General features: G+C 38.3%; 1 protein-coding gene and 1 non-coding gene across 3 annotated transcripts in view; both read left to right on the top strand.

Moving 5' to 3' along the window:
* ARHGAP24 (Rho GTPase activating protein 24) overlaps positions 1-23,082 on the top strand; it is a 749,428-nt gene that overhangs the window by 315,993 nt on the left and 410,353 nt on the right. For both annotated transcript variants that reach the window (XM_032400717.1, XM_032400716.1), the window contains exon 2: positions 14,956-15,155. In XM_032400717.1, the coding sequence (XP_032256608.1) occupies positions 14,973-15,155 (183 nt within the window). In that variant the 5' untranslated portion in view covers positions 14,956-14,972. The remainder of the gene's footprint in view (positions 1-14,955; positions 15,156-23,082) is intronic.
* LOC116630337 lies at positions 5,830-5,932 on the top strand. The gene has a single exon (XR_004298936.1). It is a non-coding gene; the product is annotated as a U6 spliceosomal RNA (small nuclear RNA).

Raw genomic sequence — 23,082 nt, forward strand, 5'->3', positions numbered from 1 at the left:
TGAGTGTTCATTTCCTAAGAGCAACTGCAATGATCTCATAACTGCAATTCTCAATAATTGAAATTAGAAAATTTAAATTTGATACAATAATCTAATCTAATCCAGTTTATATTTAAATTTACACATATATAATGAAATATTAGCCATCAAAAAGAATGAAATCTTGCCATTTGCAATGATGTGGATGGAACTAGAGCATATTATGCTAAGTGAAATAAGTCAGTCAGAATAAGACAAATACCATATGATTTCACTTACATGTGGAATTTAAGAAACAAAACAGTTGAACATAGGGGAAGGGAAGGAAAAATAAAATAAGATAAAAACAGAGAGGAAGGCAAACAATGAGAGACTGTTAACTATAGAGAACAAACAGGGACCTAGAGGGGAGGAGGATGGAGGGATGCACTAAATGGGTGATGGGCATTAAGGGGGGCACTTTTGGGATGATCACTGGGTATTATATATAAGTGATGAATCACTAAGTTCTACTCCTGAAACCAATATTACACTGTATGTTAACTAACTTGATTTTAAACTTAAAAAAAAAAAAAGAAAAGAAAAAGGTAAGAGATTGTTCCAAATGAAAGTACATTAAAGAGACATGAGTGACAACTAAACACAAGGCTTGTTCCTGGCTTGGATCCTGAGCCAGAAAAAATATCCAGTATGTGATCTATTCTGGAGAATATAGAATAATCTCTTACCTTTTTCTGTCTTTTTTTTTTTTTTTGTACCTTGAGATTTTTGAAGAATACAGACTGATTATTTTGTAGAATGTCCTTCAGTTTGGGCTTGTGTAATGTTTCCTCATGATTAGGTTCAGGTTATGCATTTTTGGCAGGAGTATGACAGAAATGATAAATAATGTGTCCTTCTGTGAGCATTATATCAGAAGGCGCATGACGTCAGCTTATTCTAACACTGATGATGAAAACTTCGATCACTTTGGGTCTTCCAGGGTTCTCCTCAGGAAAGTTACTGTTTTACCCTTTCTTTTTTTTTTTAAAGATTTTATTTATTTATTTGAGAGAGAGAGAATGAGAGAGAGAGCACATGAGAGGGGGGAGAGTCAGAGGGAGGAGCAGACCCCCCGCAGAGCAGGGAGCCCGATGCGGGACTCGATCCCGGGACTCCAGGATCATGACCTGAGCCGAAGGCAGTCGCTTAACCAACTGAGCCACCCAGGCGCCCTGTTTTACCCTTTCTAAATAATGACTAATTTGTGGGAGATTCTCTGAGATTATATAAATATCTTTTCCCCAACAAACCTTTTCCCACTAATTTTTGTATCCATTGATAATTTGCAACTTTATTATTGCTTTCCTATTTATTGACATTCTACTAAAAAAAAGAGATTTCTCACTTCTATTTGTTTATCTATTTGTCTATTCATCTATCTCTTATATCAATAGAACTCATGTATTTTTTTTTAAGATTTTATTTATTTATTTGAGAGAGAGAGAGAGAGCACAAGCAGGGAGGAAAGACAGAAGGAGAGGGGGAGGGAGAAGAAGATTCCCCGCTGAGCAAGGAGCCCAACGTGGGACTGGATCCCAGGACCCCGGGATCATGATCTGAGCCCAAGGCAGACACTTAACTGACTGATCCACCCGGGTGTCCCCATGTATTCTTGTTTTATTCTACAGGTGTCATCTGTTAGTATTGTTCATTCAGATGCTTAAATTGTCCTATCTTTGGCCAGTGATTTTAAACTAGCTCCTGTGTCCTTTTGCTATTTTCCCATCTTACCTGAGTATTTCCTTACTTTCTGGCACATATTATTTTAGGTTCATCTTGTTCTTTTTTTGACCAAGCCCTGGAATCAACTTTTTATCCAAGTAGCCACGATTCCATTTCAAAGAAATGGTATTTGAAGTCAAGACCTGGACAGTAGATATACTCATTCCTTGCTACTGGTGTATTATTACTTCTAGGCCTTCTCAGCAGACAGCAGTAAACATATGTCTCTATTTGTTTCTATATCTTTGCATCTATGTATTTAAAACCATGAGATGTTCGTCAAAGGGTACAGAGTTGCAGTTATATAGGATGAATACATCTAGAGTTCTTTTTTTTTTATTTTATTATGTTATGTTAATCGCCATATATTACATCATTACTTTTTGATGTGTTGTTCCATGATTCCTTGTTTGCATATAACACCCAGTGCTCCATGCAGAATTGCCCTCTTTAATACCCATCACCAGGCTAACCCATCCCCCCACCCCCTCCCCTCTAGAACCCTAAGTTTGTTTCTGAGTCCATAGTCTCTCATGGTTCGTCTCCCCCTCCAATTTCCCCCCTTCATTTTTCCCTTCCTACTATCTTCTTCTTCTTCTTTTTTTAACATATAATGTATTATTTGTTTCAGAGGTATAGGTCTGTAATTCAACAGTCTTACACAATTCGCAGCGTTCACCATAGCACATACCCTCCCCAAGGTCTATCACCTCGCCACCCCATGCCTCCCACCCCCCACCACTCCAGCAACCCTCAGTTTGTTTCCTGAGATTAAGAATTCCTCGTATCAGTGAGATCATATGATACTTGTCTTTCTCTGATTGGCTTATTTCGCTCAGCATAACACCTTCCAGTTCCATCCATGTCGTTGTAAATGGCAAGATCTCATTCCTTTTGATGGTTGCATAATATTCCTGTGTGTGTGTGTGTGTGTGTGTGTGTGTGTGTGTGTGTGTGTGTATACACATACCACATCTTCTTTATCTATTCATCTGTCAGTGGACACTCTTTCCACAGTTTGGCTGTTGTGGACATTGCTGCTATAAATATCAGGGTGCACGTACCCCTTCAGATCCCTACATTTGTATCTTTGGGGTAAACATCCAGTAGTGCAATTGCTGGGTCGTACGGTAGCTCTATTTTCAACTTTTTGAGGAACCTCCATACTGTTTCCCAGAGTGGCTGCACCAGCTTGCATTCCCACCAACAGTGTAGGAGGGTTCCCCTTTCTCCGCATCCCCGCCAACCTCTGTCGTTTCCTGACTTGTTAATTTTAGCCATTCTGACTGGTGTGAGGTGGTATCTCATTGAGGTTTTGATTTGGATTTACCTGATGCCAAACGATGTTGAGCACTTTTTCATGTGTCTGTTGGCCATTTGGATGTCTTCTTTGGAAAAATGTTCATGTCTTCTGCCCATTTCTTGATGGGATTATTTGTTCTTTGGGTGTTGAGTTTGGTAAGTTCTTTATAGATTTTAGATACTAGCCCTTTATCTGATATGTCCTTTGCAAATATCTTCTCCCATTCTGTTGGTTGTCTTTTGGTTTTGTTGACTGTTTCCTTTGTTGTCCAAAACCTTTTTATCTTGATGAAGTCCCAATAGTTCTTTTTTGCCCTTGCTTCCCTTGCCTTTGGCAATGTTTCTAGGAAGAAGTTGCTGCAGTTGAGGTCTAAGAGGTTGCTGCCTGTGTTCTCCTTTAGGATGTGGATGGACTCCTGTCTCACATTTAGGTCTTTCAACCATTTTGAGTCTATTTTTGTGTGTGGTGTAAGGAAATGGTCCAGTTTCATTCTTCTGCATGTGGCTGTCCAATTTTCCCAACACCATTTGTTGAAGAGACTGTCTTTTTTCCATTGGACATTCTTTCCTGCTTTGTTGAAGATTTAGGATGAATACATCTAGAGTTCTAATGTATAGCCTGATGACTATAATTAACAATACTTTATGGGATACTAGAAATTTGCTGAGAGTAGATTTTATTTATTTATTTATTTATTTTAAGATTTTATTTATTTATTTGACAGAGAGAGCGAGAGAGGGAACACAAGCAGGGGGAGTGGGAGAGGGAGAAGCAGGCTTCCTGCGGAGCAGGGAGCCCGATGCGGGGCTCGATCCCAGGACCCTGGGACCATGACCTGAGCAGAAGGCAGACGCTTAACAACTGAGCCACCCAGGTGCCCCGAGAGTAGATTTTAGATGCTTTCATCACACACAAAAAAAGGTAACTGTTGAGCTGATACGTTAATTAGCTTGACTATAGTTATCATTTTTATGTATATGTACACAAATCATCATATTGTACACCTTAAATATAAACAATTTTTATTAAAAAATAAAATAAAAACTATGAGTCCATACTGATACCTCTAATTCTAATCTCAAACCACAGGATACATTATTTTCTTCCCATTTCCGTATTCGTAACTCTCTCTACCATCAGTGAGAAATCTGGCTTTCCATTGTGTTCAACATATATATTTATTGGCTCAACTTGGAACCCACAGAAGGTAATTTCATCATCCTTCCAGTGTCTCTATAACTGTCCTGAGGAAGGACTCCAGTTGGAACTGCTTCAGTCACATGCCCACTCTCTAGGCTGGTCACTGTTTGTGTGTGGGGGTAGCTCAGGAACTCTGCATAATCGCATCCAGGCCTACCCTGTGGCCTTGAACTGAAAACAACATGGCCCAAGGGAAGGACAGCTCCGCAAAGATAGGCTTCAGGGAGTTCCAGATAACATATGTCCTGCCAAGCTTCCTATTTTAAAAAAATGTTTTTTTTTTTTTTAAGTTTAGGATTTAGTTATCTTTCACTGAACTGCTAATTAAATATATTCAGGGGCAAGTAAAGCTAGGTTTCAATTCAGCTTATCTAAAACTAGAGTGTAAATTAATTTGATATTTTGAAGAACTAAAGTGTGTTCAGATTATATGAGCATAATGATACCTCATCCAAGATCAAAGTTTAACACATCAAAGTCCATCATAATGTGAATGATGCTGAATAAAGTAGAACAGCAGTTAGATTTTTTTTCGCTGTGACATCCCTCCACTTTCTTCAAATTCTAATGAAAACATTCTATTGTCAGTACCTCAATATAATAAACCACTGGGAGAGGAACTGTGGTTCAGTGATTAGCACAAGATTTATATACTCAGAGTACCTAGTAATTTTCCAGAGCTTATAAAGCAAGGCTGATGATGTTCACCACACAGGATTAATTGACAAAGAAGCAGCGGTCCTTATTGGAAATCATTAAGTACCTCAAGGCTTACGTTTGAAGAAAACCTGAGACTTCATTGTAGACAAATGACTATCTCAGCCAAAGCTCCCTACTTGTATTTTCTTTGAAGTGGGGTTGAATAAAAAGCTGGCCCCTCAGAGAGCCTTGAAATGATAATGTAATCGACAACATATCTGATTTTACTGGGTTGGACTCATTAAAGGAATCTGACATTAAAAGTAGTATTTCATACAAGCTTTTATCTAAGCTTAAAAAGGTGATCATTAGCGGAGAGAGATGGAGGAGCTCTACAAATGATAAACCCCGAGGTTATTTCCCTGTTGTGGAGAGGACCCAGCTGAGAAGGTACCCTACCCCCGCAACCCTGACTGTCTTGCTCAACATTCTCCTTGGTTCAGCTTGGCTTTCCCTGCTCTTTTCACTGTGTACAAAAGCCCTCCTTCATTGCTGCCATTGCTCTCCCATCATTTGGGTATTATAATCCCATTACTTTTCAGATTTAGGTGTGGAAAACTTCATGGTTCCTTGAGACAGCTTTTCAAAACAAAGTTTTACTAATGAGCAATGAGTGAGGGAGGGAAGGGACACACAAAAGCTTGAAAATTGAGACGTTTATAAATTCAGCTTTCTGATCCTATTTTTTTTTTCTGATCCTATTTTTAGGGATCTAGTCATAAGTTGGATTCCTATAAAATAGGAACATCCAACTACTATTACCTTTTCCCTACTTAAGATCTGTTTTCTTTGTTCTTTGTGGCCATATGACACAATGGTAGTTGCTGTCTTAAAGCTCTCAGTGAGCTATTATTTCCTTCCATTAAGAAAGTTGACTTCAATGTTTGCTTCCGCAGTACGTATACTAAAATTGAAGCAATACAGAGAAGCTAACATGGTCCCTGTGCAAAGACAGACATACAGGCTCATGACGTGTTCCATATTTTTCAGTAATCTACAGCACAGTGACTATAGTTAATAATATAGCATTGCATATTTGAAAATAGCTAGGAGAGTGGATTCTGATATTTCTCATTATGAGAAAAAATTTTGTAATTGTGCATACTGATGGATGTTAACTGGACTTACTGAGGTGATCATCTTGCAATGTATACAAATATTGAATCATTACATTGTACATGTAAAACTAAATACAACGTTATGTCAATTGTATCTCAATTTAAAAAAAAAAGGAAGGGGGGGGAGAAGTTGACTTCTCCTTCTTTTCCCATTTCAAATGTCATTCTCTTTTGTAGAGCACCTGAATTTCTCTTTTATATTAGAGTCTCCCTCTCCTTTTCATGTATGATTGATGGGTTGTGACTGTCTACAGTGTTGTATTGAGAAGGCATCTGGGGGTGATTTTAGGTCCCACAGGAAAGAGAACTATGATTAATTAATAATGTCTGCTGTAAGCTTGAAGAGTATCTGTATGGTTGCCATATATCTGTCATTTCTCTCTTAATCCCATTGATGGTAAAGTATTTGTTTTGATTTGATTTTTGTTTCTACTCAGGTTATCAGCATTGGGAATTCCAATGATTCTTTTTTTTTTTTTTTTTTTTTTTCACTTATCCCTCAAATAGTGATGTGGTGGTGGAGGACACATCTAAGTATGTACTAAAATTATGAAAAAGTATGTACTTTTCTCCCTGTCTAATTTAAAACCCCCTAAAGAGTGAGCAGATGCTCTCTAGAGTGTGAGGCATTCAACATACAACAAAAACAAAATAAATACTTAAGAGGGATTTTTTTTTCTTTTTTAAAGATTTTATTTATTTATTTGAGAGAGAGAGTGAGAGAGAGAGAGAACACGAGCAGGATGAGGGTCAGAGGGAGAAGCAGACCCCCTGCTGAGCAGGGAGCCCGATGCCGGACTTGATCCTGGGACTCCAGGATCATGACCTGAGCCGAAGGCAGACGTTTAACCGACTGAGCCACCCAGGCCCCCCTTAAGAGGGCTTTTTAAAAAAATGATTCATGCTGTTAAATCATTTTGATTTCTCACCAAATGATGAAGGAAATATTGAAGCTTAAAATATAAAATGTACATTGATATTCCTGTTCCATCCCCACATACACATACTTTTTCTAGTATTGCCTATTCTCTGATGTTTTGGACAATTTAATTTCAAATAAATCAAGCAATAGGATATTTAGTGTTTCCTCAGGAAAAGAACTGCACATTTATAAAATTATTACTGTTACAGTTCCCCCAGGTGTGCTCTTTTGGTGACTGTTTTAAACTTCATATTCATAGCCGTTGCACTTTATTTAATTCCTTTGTTTTCTTCACACATAAACTCTTGAGTTTTAAGAAGAAATGTTTCTTTATTTTTAACTCAAATTATAATTAAGAGTAACATCCAGTGAGACAAATGGAAGTTTTCTTTGCTCACTGTTGAGTTTCCGAAGTTCGGTTTAGCCTTAAACTACTAAAAACTTAAAGGGTTAGCATTAGGTGGGAGAATTTGGATTGAAGTCTTTGCTCTGGTGTTCAGGAACATGAAATGTTTTAGGATTTTTGCACTGTACTCTGGGGAGCCTTGAGGCCTCTGGGGCCAATTCTAGTAGTCCCCAAAGACTGATGTTTTGTTCATGTATACATTCCTTCATTTATTGACATTTATTCAACAAACTTTTGAATATTCAGTATATGCAATTAGTCTGGGGGGTTACAGGGAGCCCATTTTCACAATGTGTTACGGCGTCAAAGACTGAAGAGTAGTAAGCATGTGGCCCACATGAAATAAAGGTTATTCCCAGTGATGTGGGAACTCATGGAAGGGAAATATCCAGATTGGGGATGAAAGGGAAGCCTTTGTAGAGGAGCTGAAGGATGAATAAAGGTTATCCATGAAGTCTAGGCAGTGAGAACAACCCTTCGTGAAAACTCCAGGCTCTTTTCGAGGTACTTTAAGAAATTGCTTTCTAAAAACAGATTTAGGCTCCTGGAATTTATCCTGGAGCTAAAAAATGATCTACACTAGATCCTCTGCATTCTCGGACTTAGAGCACTGATTCTCTTGTAAGCACCACAGTTTGATTTCATTCTTCAAGGAAGAGGTGGTATGCTGCAGAGTGAGGGACAGAGGCTGAACTAGTTTTCACTCACTAGTTTTCTTTTGTTAGCAGTTAACCTTACCACAAGCTACTAAGGTTTAATTCTTTCAAGTTTTTCTTGTGTATTTTTTTGTAAATATGCATTGTCTTAATCTGCTCTGGCTGCCATGACAGACTATCCTAGACTGGGTGGCTTAAACAACAGAAATTTATTTTCTTACAGTTATGGAGGCTGAAAGTCCGAGATCAAGGTGCCAAGATGGTCAGATTCTGGAAGGGTTTTCTTGGCTTGCGGAAGGCCACTTTTTCAGTGTGTGCTCATATGGCCTTTCCCTGTGCCTTCTCATGGAGAGAAAACAACAGAGACAGAGAAAGAGAGAGAGAGAGAAATGTCAAGTCTGAAATTACCTAAACATTTAGAAGATTAAAAAGAGTTTTAAGTTCTAAATCAGGCAAACAATTGCAGTTATGGAAGAAATGTTCTGGGAAATAATAAAAATTAAAATAAACCTATAACTTTATAGACTAACTGTGACATATCCCATGATCAGGTTGTTCAGTTAACATCCTGTGGCAGAGCTATTTTATTTTATTTTATTTTTTGCTTCATCAAAGAATGTCAGATCTGCAAGAATATACTTACATGTCTTCTAGTGCCATGGAACTTAATATTTTATTTTATTTTTTTTTAAAGATCTTACTTATTTATTTGAGAGAGAGACAGAGTGACAGAGATAGCAACAATGATAGCGAGAGAGCACGAGCAAGGAAGAGAGGGAGAAGTGGGCTCCCTGGAGCCCAACACAGAGCTCGATCCCAGGACCCTGGGATCATTACCTGAGCCAAAGGCAGACACTTAACTGACTGAACCACCCAGGGACCCAGGAACTTAATATTTTAAAAATGAGAGAAAAAATTGTAATAAATATTTTGCCTTTCAGGATTTTCTTCACTAGGGAGAATACACAACAATGCATATATACTCACCCCCCCACACACACACACACGCACACGCACACACATGCGTGTGTATGCACTCATATATGCACATACACTATTTCATTCCGTGTGCATATTTTTGTTGTGTGAACCATTACCTATAGAAAGGCTATATGCTAGCATTTAGACATACAGCCCAATAAAATATACTACTGCTTGACAAACCATCATGTTAGCAACAGCTACAAAACAGCTTTAAAAAAAAGGAAGAAAGGTTAGAATTTGATAAATATTGACTATCTGTAGTTATATGTGGTATACAGTGCAATCACATTCATTTTGCAAAGGAATCAGGTTCTCATGTCAACCCCAAAGGTGACAATTTGATGTGAACAAAATTACTCTTGAAAGTCACATAAATCTCTCACAAATTGCAGCATTTTACCAAATCTGCCAGTTTTATTTTTGTTTTCTCCCCTAGCAATAGAACAAATCACTGTTCTTTGACGGAACAATGAGAGTACCTGTTGGTGTTGAGGGGCTGCATGGTGTGAAATCATGTGTACTCTGAAACTCTGGGGCCACATTTGCACAGTGAGAGACTCACCCCACCAGAGGCCGAGGGAAAGGACCATGGCTGCAAGAAGGCACCTCCCCCTTGTCCCGGGAGCACACGTTCACTGAGTGTCACAGAGGCCATGTGGTGGAATTGTCATGCTATCCAGGTTGTTCTCTCTCCCTTCTCCTTCTCTCGAGCTCCCTCCTTTGTCATTCTCTCGTGTTTGCTGAACATGTGTAGTCATATAGTCCTGTAGTCATGCAATATGCTATTGCAACTCTATGGCATATCACATTCTGTACCCGTTTTTGTTTCTGTGCTTGTTTATTTATCTCTGTTGAAATGAAGTCACATATATAAATACTTATGAGTGTGCTGTTTGACTTTTAGAAAATTCTGCTAGGAGCATGAATTTCATCTCTGATTGCACCATGTAATACTGTTGCATTCCCAGCCCATCTGATTGCAAAAAGGATACATACACAAACCAGTTTCCACCACTGAAAAATAATTCAAAGCTACCAGCCCATCAAATGATGGGAACTTTCTAAGCCCCAGCTTGGCACAGTCACCATCACTAAAGCTTTTTCCTAAGATTGATTTGAAGACACCAGTTAACTTATCAGTTCTGTTTTTATTTTAGTTTAGAGTAACCATTTATTTATGTTATTGTTGTGTTGTCATTGTTACATGGACTTGCTAAACACTGAAGTTGAGAGTTCTATTTTGTAATCTCCTGTACTACTCAGCTGCCATGTCCTAACCACGGGGAAAGTACTTTCCCAGTGGAAATTCAGTTAAATCATTCTCTGAGAATTTGAATAAACTGTATTTTTCTTCATGCTAAACCACAATTGATTACATGTATTTCCTGCCAAGGCTAAAAAGTGTAAATTTTGAATGTTGTATTTCTTCATGAAAGGCAGTTTCAGGTTCCTTTAGGTTTGATGATTTTGACATTGTGTTTAAGTACAATGTTCATGTTAATTGACGTCTTCTATGTTAAAGGAAAAAAAATCAGGGTCTTAAAGTATACAATCTTCTTTAAGGCATTAAATGCAATATAGGAAGTTCAAAATATTATTTGTAGGAATTCTATTGTGGTTGTCACATAGCTTATTCATTGATTCAACAATTGTTTCCTGAATACCAAATAAGCACTCTTAAAAGCACTGGGTATACTATAGTGAGGAAAAGCAAGTCCTTGACCTTGTGAAGTTTATGGTCTCCTGGAAGAATAATTGGCAGTGAACAGCTAAAGAAATAACAATTTAGTTAAGTTTCAGGAAGACAGAGGCCAGAGTTCGGTGATGGAGAATAGCAACAGGGGAACTGATTCACTGAGTGATTCGTAAGTGTATAGGCTGAGACTTAAAGAATGAGAAGGGGTCGGGTATGTAAAGAGCGTGAGACGGAGTAGCCACGGCAGAGATCAGCAAGTATCAAGATTCAAGGCATAATGGGGCTTGGGTGTTTCCAGAACTGAAAGGAAGCTGGTGTCGTTGCTTCCATCAGAGCCTCTGTGTGTGTGTGTGTGTGTGTGTGTGTGTGTGTGTGTGTTGGAGTGGTGGAAATGACGAGGAGGTGGCATGAGGTTAGATGAATCAGTAAACAGGTGCCAAATGACTCAGAGCCTTACAGGTCATGGTTAAAGCCCAAGTTTTTAAAATAAGTACAATGGGAGCCAATTAAAAATTGGAAAGTAGAAAATCATTATTTGATTTAAATTTTTAAAAGCTCACTTTGGCTGTTTTGTGGAGAATGAAATTGTGTGAGCATATGTTTGTGTTTGTGGTTAAAAATGGAAGCAATGAGACCAGTCAGAGGGCTGTTAGAACCCTCTAGTCAAAGACAAGGGTGGCTTGGGTCACAGAGTGGTGGTGGAGATGGAGCCAAATGGATGGATCTGAAATATTTGGGGGAGATATATAATCTGATATTCAGGATGAGGAAGAGTCAGGAATCAAAAATTATCACTTTTCTTTTTTTCCCCACTTTTTTTTCTTTCTTTTTCTCTCCCTTAACTGGGTATATATCATGGTACCACTTACTAAGATCAGGTTTGGGTCAGGATCAGGTTTCAGAGAGCGATCATGTTCACTTTTAGATATCTAGCACCAAACCCATTACAAAATTTATGAATTCATCAAACATTGATTGAGCTTCACCATATGTCAGACATTGTCCTAGGTGTTGATAATATCTGGTGTCTTTATCCTTATGGAACTACAGAGGGGGTAGATTTCAGAGTGCTGAAATTTCTCAGGGACCATGGTTAGAAATGATCCAACCCAGCATTCTCATTTTAAAGATGAAGGGTAGAATTTGAACCATCTGATTTCTGTAGAAATACTAAAACTCCTCTTGGGGCACCTGGGTAGCTCAGTCGGTTAAGTGGCTGCCTTTAGCCCAGGTCATGATCCTCGGGTCCCGGGAGGGGTCCTGGGATCAAGCCTGGAGTCTGCTTCTCCCTCTCCCTCTGCCCCTCCCTCCCCGCTCATGCTCTCTCTCTTGCTCTCTCTAAAATAAATAAATAAAATATTTTAAAAAAATACCTCCTCTATAGGGGCGCCTGGGTGGCTCAGTTGGTTAAGCGACTGCCTTCGGCTCAGGTCATGATCCTGGAGTCCCGGGATCGAGTCCCGCATCGGGCTCCCTGCTCAGCAGGGAGTCTGCTTCTCCCTCTGACCCTCCCCCCTCTCATGCTCTCTGTATCTCATTCTCTCTCTCAAATAAATAAATAAAATCTTTAAAAAAAAAAAAAAAAAATACCTCCTCTATAAAAATCATGGTTACTTTAGTAAAACTTAATTTTATGCATCCAGCAATAGTTGTGGTATTATTTTCTCTTAGGGATATGATATAATTTGTTTTCATTCCTGTTTTAATGAATTGTTACAATCAGTATTATTAAAATACTTTCTGATGTATTCTGGAGTCATGAAAATATAAGCATTAAAGCCAAGAGTTCAGTGGGCGATGCTATTGTTGATTTCTCTGTACTTATAGAAGATGTAGGTAGGGAGAATCATGAATCATGTTCTAATGTGCACACATTTTTTACTAAGGTATTAATGGTAGACAAAGGCAAAACTAGGCACTTGTATTTTTTTATGTCATTGATGGTAGGTTACCCATTACCGTGAAGCATTTTAGAGGGAATTTTTCAAATTTAATATAAAACGTGAATATGAGAGGAAAGGGGGGGGGGGAAAGAAGAGCCCAAAGAAGGAATTTGTTGTTGTACAATGAATTAGAGATTTTTGTGTAGGTCTGCCTGTGTGTGCATATGTTGGAATGTCTGCTTTAAGGTCTTATTCAACTTTATATGTGAAGATATTTGGTCAAAGAATAAATGGGTGATGATGAAATAGCCAGTTGTATAGATTTGAACAATTTTAATACCAGGAAGCCAAAAAAAAGATGATTTAGAGTGTTCTAAATAAGCATACTTATTATCTAAATTACGTTAACAGCATTTATTGTTCATTTAGAATGAGATTTACTTGGCTCTTTATACTAGGTCAAGTACTATGAAAGAAGAAAGTTGAAAATTCCTGCCCTAAGGGCATAACAAACTGGAAACATCAGGCATGAGCCAGTCTGCACACATATACATGCACACACGCGGAGGGGAGAATGTTTCCTGCACTCAGTGGCTTCTCTCGCGGGAATGCCCTGTAGAGCAAAGGAAGTTTTGAGATGTTTTGTAGGGGTGAGGGCATGTTCATTAGGAGGATATTTCAGTACAAGAAAGGGAAAAGTGGATACTGAATAGGACAGATGGTAGTCAATCGACCTACTTGAAGCTTGAAAACAGGGCTGGAGATAGATTGTGATGCATGCCCATAGAAGAGGAACAACTACTGAGATAGTGTGAATGATCCAAATAAGAAGGAGAGATGAACCATGAGAGACCATGGACCTGAGAAACAAACAGGGTTTTAGAGGGGAGGGGGAAGGGGAGATTGGTTAGCCCAGTGATGGGTATTAAGGAGGGCACGTACTGCATGGAGCACTGCGTGTTATACGAAAACAATGGATCGTGGATCACTACATCAAAAACCAATGATGTATTGTATGGTGACTAACATAACATAATAAAATTAAAAAATAAATAAATAAAAAAATAAGAAGAATTAGAACCAAAGTTCTGCTTCATCCCTGCAACTGGAATGGCAGGACTAAATTCAAAGAAACTAGAGGCCCACTGTGGAGGGTTTGACCCTGTACCTTGAAGGAAGAAACGTAAATGACTGAAGGCCGACAATGGAAACTTCATGGAATTTATAAGTAGGATCGTGGACATACAAAGCAAGTGAAAAATTAGTGGTGGAAATAAAGACTAGACAGAAGGACAGCTTGTTTTCTGAAATCAAGCAGAAAAAAATAAGAGCTCTGTGCATGAATATGCCAAACAGGAATATTCTCTGTTTTACGAATTAATATGTATTCTTCTATCCTCCTCAGAGACACAGGGTAAAGTCTGAACTTCTCACTTCCTGAAAAAGTGCTTAGAAAGAAACATCAGCAAGCCTTTGCTGGAAGCCTCAGGGACAGGAAATGTCTTTTATTTGTAACCACGGGTCCCCTGCTCTCCGGGAAAGCCACCTCCTCTGTTGTTACAGCGACACTTTCACTTCTCACCTGTCGATTCATATTTTCTCTGTGATAGACTCGTTTTCTTGCTATGTATAGTGTGTGTGTGACCTTAGGCTCCTTCACACGTAACCTTGAAAATTCTTCTTCGTGCAGCTGGAGTGCACCACTCACTCCTGGAGTTGAAGGAAACTCAACTGGCCAAGCAGGGTTTTGTTTGTTTGTTTCCTAGACTTTTTCAGCTGCACTAATTCCTGGCCGACCAGCCAAAGAAACTCTCAAGGGGATACTTTGAGTGAATGGGGAGCAGATACATTTTGAGAAATTTTCACATGTGTAAAGCAAATGTCTTCCATTGAGGTTTTAAAAATAGTCCCTTTAAACTTTAACATGTGTCCGGCTAGTGTTTGCTCAGATAATCCCAGGCCTGCACACGCAGGACCCAATCAGTGCAACCAGACACAGAGGCCCATTACCATGAGAATTATGTTTTTGTTGGTGGTTTTAGTTTATTTTCAAAAATTGCTTCTTAACACATATCCTTTAGAACTTTCCCATTCTTTAGTTCTACTTAGGAAGAAAGGAATATTATCACCCAGCTGACTAACTCCTTAAAGGAAGACACAACAAACTTTCCCCGAGTTTTTCCCAGGCATGTTGTTGTCAGGTCTGTGGTTTGCCTCTAGAAATTTGGCAAGTATGTTAATATACATTTTTCACTCTTCCTGTTTTTCTAAGGGACAGAAGTGATTTAGGAGGGAGTTGAATATGTACCTTATTCTTCCTTTTTTTCTTCTTGCTTGTTAAATAGGAAAGTTCATCAGCCTGATGATGGAGGAGAACAATGACTGCACCGAGAGCCCCCAGCAAGGCCAAGGGCGGAACAATGCCGTGAAGTGTGGGTGGCTGAGGAAGCAAGGAGGCTTCGTCAAGACTTGGCATACTCGCTGGTTTGTGCTCAAGGGAGATCAGCTCTATTACTTCAAAGATGAAGATGAAACGAAGCCCTTGGTAAGTAAGAGAAAATAAAAAGCACTGTGGTCATAAGCAAGCCAAGAGGTAAGAGGGGTTTGCTAGAAACTGATGGAGTCTGAGGTCAACCCAATTTCCCTGGTCTCCTTCGGTTCATTGGCATCTTTCACACTTTTTCTCATTGTTTACTTTGGTTCAAGATGATGGACTCGCTAATTGAGGCCAAGAGGCAAATCATACTTGTCTAATATTAATTTTGACTTTTACTAAGCTGGAACAGAATGTCTGAGTCCCTCGGGCATACTTACTTTATGAGAAATTTTAATGGACATCTGCTAGAAGCTATATATTGTAGCCAAAACATCTTTCCTTTTCTCAGAAGTCAGTTACAAGCACAGATTTGAAGGAAAACTATAAACACAACTTGCAGTAATTTTTGAGATACCTTCAGCAATCAGTTCCCAGGGGCTTCCTTCCACCTTAACTCACATAAAATATGGATATCGTGCTAAATGGAACAACATTGATACATCCAATCAGCATGCACAATATACTCTTCTGGGAATCGCTGTTGTGTCTTTTGTGGTCCCTTAGTGGTCTTGTATTTGCTTGTTCACTTATCATTTTCTCACCCACAAATCTCTAGGCTACAATGAGCGAGAGGAAAAAATCTCCAGCTCTTCCTGTAGCTACAACAAGCTTTCCTAGCTGTGATCATCAGTTGATGGAGGGAGATGCCCCCTGAAGTATCCCCAATGTGTTTTCCCTTCATCTATAGCTATAGGATACATAAATGAAAGAAGAAACATTATAGACTGAATGACATAAACATCCCCAACAGTATGTTTTTGAGGCTATTTCCCTTGTGCTAAAGTTCAAGAACTTAATTAGGAATTTGGGTCAGGGCTCTGCTTTAGTATTTTACGTTCTCAGACATTATAATTTCACAAAGTTCTCATTTGTCTAGTTGAATTATAAAAAAATAGCAACAAATGCACATCCTATAAATATTTTTTGAAATTGCTACTACTTTTTAAGCATTTATTTACCGGGCCAGGCATTAGACTATGAACTTATATATGTTATCTTATGAAATGTTTAAAATAATCCTATGAGGTAGGATTATCCCCATTTATGCATGAAGAAACCAAGGTTTAGGAATAATATGCATTACTCCATATTAGACAGTGGTGCCGTGATTTGCCTCCAAGTAAGTCCGACCTCATATATCCTTAGCCAAAGACCTCATAAATAAGTTAATAAGTGTATCCCATAAGGATTAATAAAAATATCATGACAGTTAATGGTGCATTTCCATACCAGTTCTTGCATTCGTCACAGCAAACCAGTGGGGAATGTGGGGATTAGCATTACAGATGCAGAAATTGTGGCTCAGTGATAGGAGGCAATGTGACCAAGATTGTATGGGCATTAGAGGCAAAGCAGTAGAGTCTTTTTTCTCTTATCCTATACTCTAGGGCTCTTTTCTCATTGTACCTTGTTTTATACTATAGATTACATTATGGTATTATCTTGAATATAAAATCGTGTTTATCAAACTCAGAAAGGGATCAGGTTAATGTGAGAAAACAGAATATGGAGGATCCACTATGGGGACTTTGATATGGAGAAACACATGGAATAAAATGGAAGTATGAGTAAGATCCAGTGTTTTATCCCAGGGAGTCTTATTCTGGTATAGTTTGGCCACAATGGGTACAATTTAAAAGATTAATTAGGTAAGATCCTCCTGGATCCCCTAAACGGGGTGGGGGGGTGTTAGGGGAAGGTAAGAAGAGCAGAGGATTCAGGAGCTGAGTGTGTGAAGATGGTGAAAGAAGATCAAACAAATGTTCTGACTCTTTGGTGAGCTTAGCGTTATCTTCTACTAATGAACGTGGGATAGAGTGGATCAGGCCCAAGTTCATTGTTTCTACAATCTGAGAATTTGCAGATGTCAGAGAATATGCACAGGAACCCCAGTTTGAGGAACTCTGCCCTAAGCTGCTCAAAGAGGATTTTATCATACAGCCTTGGCTATGCTATGTAATTTCTCTGTGTAGTTTCCCAGAAGGTCTACATAGTTACACATGGTCTTCAATGCAGCGTAGTTATTTTGCTAATAAATCGGAAATATAAATAAGAAAATGCAAGAAATTCTGATTAATGAAAATTGCCTCAAAATAAAAATCACTTTAATTCATAATATTTCTAAGATAAGTTGTATTTTGATATCATTATATTACCAGTGTTTCTAAACTTATAATAACTAAACTTAACAAAATAGAGTTATATTGACGAGAAAGTACTAATTCTCATACAAACCAAAGACAGGCTACTGTTATTTCCCCCAAAAAAGTTTCTTAATTTTCTTTCCAAATATTATTTGTTAATAAAGCAGTCAAAATTTAGGGTAGGGGCACCTGGGTGGCTCAGTCGGTTAAGTGTCATGACTCTTGATTTCTGCTCAGGTCGTGATCTCAGGGTTGTGGGATCGAGCCCCGTGTCTGGCTTCCACACTGGGCATGGAGCCTGCATAAGATTCTCTCTCCCTCTCCCTCTGCCCCTCCCCTCCTCAAAAATGGGGGGTAAATAACTTTGAATTATTATTATTATTATTATTATTATTATTTAAAGATTTATTTATTTATTTGAGAGAGTGAGAATGAGAGAGAGAGAGAGAGAGAGCACATGAGAGGGGGGAGGGTCAGAGGGAGAAGCAGACTCCCTGCCGAGCAGGGAGCCCGATGCAGGACTCGATCCAGGGACTCCAGGATCATGACCTGAGCCGAAGGCAGTCGCTTAACCAACTGAGCCACCCAGGCGCCCCTGAATTATTATTATTTTTTATATCATCTTTCACGGCAGTTCAAACACCAGGAGTTTTGACATTGTGCTTTTTAATTTTAATTTTTTACAGTAGTGTTCAAATACACCCACAAAGAATCAGATTAAAAACTGACCATTTCTGTATTAGAGGGCATTTAGTAATTTTAAGGACCATGTATCTGCCTGTGAATGGCCAATTCCTTACTTAGAATTAGTTTCTGGGGTGTCTGGGTGGCTCAGTCAGCTGAGCACCCAACTCTTGATCTCAGCTCAGGTCTTGGTCTCAGAGTCGTGAGTTCGAGCCCTGTGTTGGGTGAGCCTACTTAAAAAAAAAAAAAAAAAAAAAAGGAGTTTCTTTAAGTGAAGGTAGATGCCTGGCGCATTGTAAGTTCTGAAGCATATATTTGAATGAGTTAGTGAGTCAGTCAATGAAAGGTATCTATAGCCAGGAAGGGCGGTGCCAGTACCAGGTGCTGTGAATAGTATCGACCATTCTCAACCTCATATATCAAAGTCATAACTCAAAATCATAACTTAATATATTAAATCATAATCACTTCATGACAACAAAGTTTAAATCACATTAAGTAAATCTTTTTAAAGAATCATCTCAATAAAGAACAATTGAACATCTTGAAAAATGTTAAAACTGGGAAAAAAATATTTAGTTGTTACAAATGCCCTCCTTTTACAGATGAATAGTGTGTGTGTGTGTGTGCGCGCGCGCACGCACATGTGCGTGGGTGTATATATATGTGTGTATTGGCCATGGGATATTGTTAATGACCGGCAGATGAGGAGCTAAAAACCAGATTTCCTTGCTCTTGATCCAGTGTTCCCTCAGCTTTGCTTTTTGCCTGCTCCTAAATCCTTAACTTTTCTTTAGATTTGCTTTCAATCAGAACTACTTCTTGCTTGTTTATTTTCAATATTGGTGCTTTCAAGCATAAGAATGCCCTTGGCCTTCATATATTTTGATGAGGGTTATTTCATTATTACTGGAGGGAACGTAACTAATGAAATGAAAAATTCACCCTTTTAAGTATTCCTAACCAGCTAAAAATGTTCAATAAACTTATTCTGGATTTGTTTTTCTCTCTCTTGGAAGGCATTTCTAAAAGGAGAGTATTAACACCCTCGAAATGTGTGTTTCTCCTGTCCTAAAAAAAGGTTTTCAATTTATTTTAGTAAAACTTTAACTGAGCTTCTCCTCAACTCAATAAAGAGAATCAAACTCCATATTTTCCTTGTTATTAAAAACTACACATCTGTGGGGGAAACAGGTAAGCAAAATTATAATTGGGACAGACAATCATGTAAGCACTGGATGGTCTAAAAACACAGATACAATTAATGCCAAGCAGTGAGTGATGATTCTGTGTAGAAGGGTTGTGGAAGGCGGCACAAAGCAAGAGGTGAACCTTACCTGGGGTGCTGAAGGTTGGGGGAAGTTTTGCAGGTAGTTAAACTGAGAAAAGAATTCAGAGGAAAGGAAAGACATAGAGTTGTAAAATAGACATCAATAGATAGCTCCATTTTGTGAGAGTAGTGAAATGACAAGAAATGGGGTTCGAGTGATAGGTGGGCCCACAACATCAAGGGATGCATACATTGTACAAAGAGACCTATTCTCTGGTACGTGATGGGAAGCTATTTCTAGAACACCTATGCTACTCAAGTTGCAGAACTGCATTAATCTGTTAGAAAGGAATAATGGCAGCCATGTTAAAAAAGTGTATTAGTTTGCTCGGACTGCCATAACAAAAAGGTGGCTTAAAGAACAAAATTGTATTTTCTCATAGTTCTGGAGGCTGGAAGACCAAGATAAAGTTGGTCTGTGGTGAAGCCTCTCTTTCTGGCTTTCAGACAGCTGCTTTCCCTCTATGTCCTCCCATGCCTACTGCCTTGTGTACAGGAGCGTAAGAGAGCTCTGATATCTCTTCTCCTCTTGTAAGGACAAGAGACCTATTGGATCAGGGCCCTACCCTTACAACCTCATTTAACTTTAATTATCCCCAGGTATAGTTACATGGGCGTGAGGGGTAGGGCTTCAATATGTGAATCTGGCGGGGGGACACAGTTCAGTCCGTAATACCTAATACATTGCAACCCTCTGTTAATGAATACAATTTTTTCAGTTAGGTTTTTCTTTTATCTGTACCATCACCTTTCATCTCTACTAGAACAATATATCTGGTTTTGTGCATTATACACTTAATTATTTGAACCTACTATTGGTGTCTTATGTTCTTATTCAAATTGCACCTTGCCTTCTAAACACTACAACCTGCACAAGTTTGAAAACTTAGAAAGTCTCACTGCCACTTTTCTTGTATTTTCTTTTTGAGCAAAGGCAAAAATACCTATAAGTTCTCCTCTCTCTGGAGACAGTGCCTGATTTGTAAACAAGACTTTCCACCCCAATCAGGGTTCCTTGGGCAAAATGTTAGAGGTATACCTCAAAATAGAACTATTTTACATTTAAAATAAATCAAACTAAAGTTCTTTGTATCCTATAATTTTTAAAATGGGAGAAACTTTAGTTCATTTAAGCCAAAACTTTCTCCTCAAATCATTTTCTACAGTATCGCACTTATACAGATACAGATTTTATTCAGAACAGATTTAAACAATAAAGTTAGGATGTGCCCAGCTGGCTCAGTTGGTAGAGCATGCAACTCTTGATCTCAAGGTTGCACATTGGGACCCACATTGGGTGCAGAGATTACTTGAAAAAAATGTTATTCCTAAAAAATAAAGTTGATTTGGGTTGTTTCTGAATAACAACAATAACAAAGCACAGAAAAATGTTGCATGTAGCCAATTTAAAAAAATGAATTAATATACCCATAATTATTATAAACATTTTATAAGTACTATATTTTTCCAGTTTTTAGGTAATATTTTTTCTTTTTTTAATCTTTGAAATTAAGTCCCACTTGTATATGGAAAAAAGTTAAAATTACACTGTGTGAAGAATCTGTGAAAAAGAAAAGTTCTTCCATCAACCCTGAACACCCCTACCCCTAGCACCTTTGATTAGCTATTTAAAATGGTTTTAAAACAGATTTACACCAAGTTTGGTGACAATATCTGTTTGGCCATCTTTCACTAATGATCATGACAAATGACTGTGACCTGAATTATGGATATTGTAACATGAGGGAAGCAGCTGAGTCAGAGATGAAGTATGATTATTATGGTTATTCTAAATATAAGGCAGTTGTGTAGATTTTGCAAATGAATCCAGTGATGAATTCTAGTGCTTTTTTGAAACCATCTGTTTTACTTCTATCATAAAGTTTATTATTACCTAAATAATAGCTAACATTCAAGTTTGGTGATACTTGTGAGTGTGTTTGACATACCCAGGCTATTAGAATTTGACACTGGAAAGCAGCGATTTTTTTTTACTTTTATTTTTATTTTATTTTATTTTTTAATGACACAGGTGCTTCTCTTTTTTTAAGATTTTATTTATTTGAGAGAGAAAGAGAGAGAGAGAGCATGAGCAGGGGTAGAGGGAGAAGCAGACTCCCTGCTAAGCGGTAAGCCCAACGTGGGGCTGGATCCCAGGACCCTGAGATCATGACCTGAGCCCAAGGCAGACATTTAAGCAACTGAGCCACCCAGGCGTCCCAAGCAGTGATTTTTTTTTTTTATATTTAATTTTTTATCGTTATGTTAATCACCATACATTACATCATTAGTTTTCGATGTAGTGTTCCATGATTCATTGTTTGTGCATAACACCCAGTGCTCCATGCAGAATGTGCCCTCTTTAATACCCATCACCAGGCTAACACATCCCCCACCCCCTCCCCTCTAGAACCCTCAGTTTGTTTTTCAGAGTCCATCATCTCTCATGGTTCGTCTCCCCCTCCGATTTCCCCCCCTTCATTCTCTCCCTCCTGCTATCTTTTTTTTTTTTCTTAACATATATTGCATTATTTGTTTCAGAGGTACAGATCTGTGATTCAACAGTCTTGTACAATTCACAGCACTCACCATAGCACATACCCTCCCCAATGTCTATCACCCAGCCACCCCATCCCTCCCACCCCACCCCTCACTCCAGCAACCCTCAGTCTGTTTCCTGAGATTAAGAATTCCTCATATCAGTGAGGTCATATGATACATGTCTTTCTCTGATTGACCTATTTCGCTCAGCATAACACCCTCCAGTTCCATCCACGTCGTTGCAAATGGCAAGATCTCATTCCTTTTGATGGCTGCATAATATTCCATTGTATATATATACCACCTCTTCTTTATCCATTCATCTGTCGATGGACATCTGGGCTCTTTCCACAGTTTGGCTATTGTGGACATTGCTGCTATAAACATCGGGGTGCACATACCCCTTTGGATCCCTACATTTGTATCCAAGCAGTGATTTTTAGAAGCCAGTCTGAGACTCCTGATAAAACAACTAAAATCCAAATAGACACCAACCCAATTAATCTAGTCTATATTGTCTAGGATAGACATTGATCTGATTGTGTGGAGAGGGTTTTTTTTCTGGACATGATGAAGATGACACTATATTAGATAATGCTGAATTTTCTTAACTTAGAGAATAAAGTGATTTTGAGTGAATTATAACCTGAGGGTTGACCTCTAAATGTGCAAGAATTGATTACTGATTTAAGACTAAGCTCTAATTTTATATATTTAATGAAACTTGTGAGTTAATGAAATCAAGAAATCTCTAAGGCACTTGCTGTTTGTTAAAATATATGAGCTAGAAGAAGACAAAACCCCAATTAAGTGTTTAAGGTAATATTAGGAACCTTGAAACCTGGATTTTATCCTTAAATCTAAAACTGACTTTCTGTGTAGCAACTAAATCTGTTGGTATTGAAAAAGAGATATAAGATGGTGTTGTGTGTCATCATAAATTTTTTGGGAAATCTTAGCTCATTCCTAGAAATGATTATATCAAGAGATGGTATTATTGATATAAAATATTATTTTATTCTGCTTTTAGTTGAAGACTTTTTTTAAAATAGCTTACTTCTATGCAGCCTTTTCAGAGTGCTTAAAAATATAGACTTTGAGTCAGATTATTTGGATTGACTCTTGACTCAGCCAGATACTAATTATGATACATTGAGTAGTGAGTGAGTAAGCTGGT

Source organism: Phoca vitulina, unplaced genomic scaffold, assembly GCF_004348235.1.
Source record: "Phoca vitulina isolate PV1807 unplaced genomic scaffold, GSC_HSeal_1.0 scaffold3, whole genome shotgun sequence".
Lineage (NCBI taxonomy): Eukaryota > Metazoa > Chordata > Mammalia > Carnivora > Phocidae > Phoca > Phoca vitulina.